The 2730-nt window shown below is 67.8% G+C and overlaps 1 protein-coding gene across 1 annotated transcript in view; it reads left to right on the plus strand.

Annotated features, from left to right (window-relative positions):
- Window positions 1-2730, plus strand: part of CACNA1B (calcium voltage-gated channel subunit alpha1 B) — a gene marked incomplete at its 3' end in the record, with an annotated part of 199377 nt that overhangs the window by 102314 nt on the left and 94333 nt on the right. The window contains exons 6-8 of the mRNA XM_015572355.1: window positions 48-151; window positions 2276-2391; window positions 2659-2715. Coding sequence (XP_015427841.1) covers window positions 48-151; window positions 2276-2391; window positions 2659-2715 — 277 coding nt within the window. The remainder of the gene's footprint in view (window positions 1-47; window positions 152-2275; window positions 2392-2658; window positions 2716-2730) is intronic.

The raw sequence follows: 2730 nt of genomic DNA on the forward strand, positions 1-2730 counted from the left end.
AGGACCCCGTCTTGTCCCTGTCCTTCCTCATCTCCTCTTGCTTCCAGACAAACGATGCTGCCGGCAACACCTGGAACTGGCTGTACTTCATCCCCCTCATCATCATCGGCTCCTTCTTCATGCTCAACCTGGTGCTGGGCGTGCTCTCAGGGTAAGAGCCGCGACGGCTGGCGCTGCCCCTGCGTGTGCTTGGGTGATGGTGCGGACACAGGCCTGTGTGACCCGGGGGCGGGGCGGGGTTAGGCCTGGCCACAGGGCTGCCCTGCGTGCGGGCAGGCACTCCCAGCATCCTGAGCACTGGCCAGCTTCTCTCTGTGCTGCCATCCTGACCTCTTCTGACCGTCCCCTTCCCTGGCCTTCACCCTGGGCCCTGACTGCGGGGAGGGGCTGCTGCTGTCTCTGACGGGGTCCCTGGTGAGTTTGGGGCAACAGCAGTGACCAGAAAGAATGGAGCAGCCCTGAGTCGGTCACAGTGACTCCTGGGCTCTCAGCCAGCCCTGACCATCACCTCTCCGCCGCGCCTGGGGAGGACAAGGAGGCATGAGGCTGGGTCCTTCCTCAGGGAAGGTGCTTCTTGACTCACGCGGGGTGAGCGGGAGCACGCCTGGGGCACACAGGACCCTGCTGCACGCGGCCTGGCTGCCTCCCTGCCCCCACCTGGCGTCAGCCCCCATGCGGCTGGAGAAGGTCTCTGTCCTGCCCACCGGAGGGTTCCGTTCAGGCCTGGGGCTCAGGGGCAGCTGTCATTCTGGCCTGGAGAGGAACCACCACCGAGGGGACCGTGGTGGCCCAGGCCTGCGCACTCTGGCTCGGACCCGGCCCTGGCCTGGGCCTCTCCTGTGAGGGACGTGCTTGGCACTGGCACGTGTTTGCAGGCCCAGAGCACTGGACACGGGGTAGAAGTCCTGGTCGCACTGGGTGGTGGCGGCTGCGAGCAGCCCCGATGGAGACTGTACAGGAGGAGGGTGGGCGGGAGCATCCTGGCCTCTGGGGGATTGTCCTCGTCTTGGCTGCGCCCTCTCCAGTGTCCAGGTCCAGCCAGGGGACCCAGCTTCTCTTCCAGCCCCGCGGGGGGGCCCTGAAGCCAGCGGCCAGGTGGAGCGTGTGGGTCCCTCACGGGGTGCTCGCCAAGGCAGCGGCATTAGGTGCCACCCACAGCCTGGACTGGGGGAGGGGGGCTCGGCCTGCAGGACCTGGTGCAGCTGCAGCGTGCCTGGGGGGGAAGCTGCCGGAAGGAGGACTGGCGTGAGGCCCGTTCACCTGTTCCTCCTCCGCCCGGGCATCCGCCCTGCACCCAGTGAAGCAGTTGGTGATTCCTCCGCTGAGAACTGCAGCTGGAGGAGGGCAGGCCTGGTGGCGCAGCGAGTCCCTGCTGGTGGCTGTCGCTGAGTCTGCAGTACTGTCATGGCCCTGGCCCTGCCCCAGGCCCTCCTGCCCTCCTGCCCTGGGGACCCTGTGTTCTGTGACTCAGAACTTGGGGGGAGCTCAGGCAGGAGCTCTTTCCTCTCCTGCCGGATGCCGCAGCTCAGGCCCTGGCCGGCGCGGGCCGCAGGCGAGAGGTCAGGTCTGGGCAGAGCCACGCCTCCCTCTCTGTGGCTGGGTGCCAGGACCAGGCCTGGCAGACGCCACCGTGTCCAGAGCCGCTTTCCTGGAAGAGAGACAGCCTCCCGCTGAGGACAGCATGCTCTTGGCCGTGGGGGGGCCTGCCCACACTTTGTGGACCTGGATCCTGCCCTGAGCCTGAGCTGAGAAAGCTCGGCCAGACTGGATGGGCGCGTGCTCGTGTGAGCGTGTGGGTGCGGATGGCCTCCCGGTGCTGTGAGCCTGAGAGCCCGGCTGGGCCTGGGGAGGCCGGTGAGCTCCCCGCTCGCTCAGAGCCTCCGTGTTGGCTGATGGACTCGAATGCTTCCCTTCGTCCTGTCCCTGGCCTGTCCTGACCCAGCTCCTCCTCCCTCCTCTCGAGCCGCAGAGGAACCAGGGGGCGTCTCCTCTGGGGAATCCTCGTCCCGGGGCTTCCTGGGTGACAGCGACAGGGCCTGGCTGGTGGAGGGAGGGGCAGGCCGGCCCTCAGCAGGGGATGTGGCTGGTCCGTGCCCCCCCAGAGCCCCCTCCGGGGACCGAGGTGCTGTCACCTGTGTGTGGGTGTCTGAGCAGGAGGGTTGGCTGTGCCCTCTGCATGCTCAGGTCAGAGGCCAGGCGGTGGGCTTCCTGTGGCAGCCCCTCCCTGGTCCCTGCCCGCGGGGACCTGAGCTGTGCTCTGTCACCCGCGTCACAGGGAGTTCGCCAAGGAGCGCGAGCGGGTGGAGAACCGCCGGGCCTTCCTGAAGCTGCGGCGGCAGCAGCAGATCGAGCGGGAGCTTAACGGCTACCTGGAGTGGATCTTCAAGGCCGGTGAGCGCTGCCTGGCGCCTGGCCTGTTGGCTCCCTGTCCCGGCCCCGGCCTGGGGGACACAGGGTGTCTGTTCCGGTGGAAGTGTCTCCCGGAGGAAGTCATGCTGGCCGAGGAGGACAAGAACGCGGAGGAGAAGTCCCCCCTGGATGGTAGGTCACCCCGGTAGCACTTCCTCCCCACGGTGGCCACACGTGCACAGGTGCGTGGTGGGGGCTGTGGGGGCGGGGCAGGCTCGCCCTGAGGCCGTGTGGCTGTGTCTCCCGCAGAGGAAGTCATGCTGGCCGAGGAGGACAAGAACGCAGAGGAGAAGTCCCCCCTGGATGGTAGGTCACCCCGCG

This window comes from Myotis davidii, unplaced genomic scaffold (genome assembly GCF_000327345.1).
Source record: "Myotis davidii unplaced genomic scaffold, ASM32734v1 scaffold609, whole genome shotgun sequence".
Taxonomy (NCBI): Eukaryota; Metazoa; Chordata; class Mammalia; order Chiroptera; family Vespertilionidae; genus Myotis; species Myotis davidii.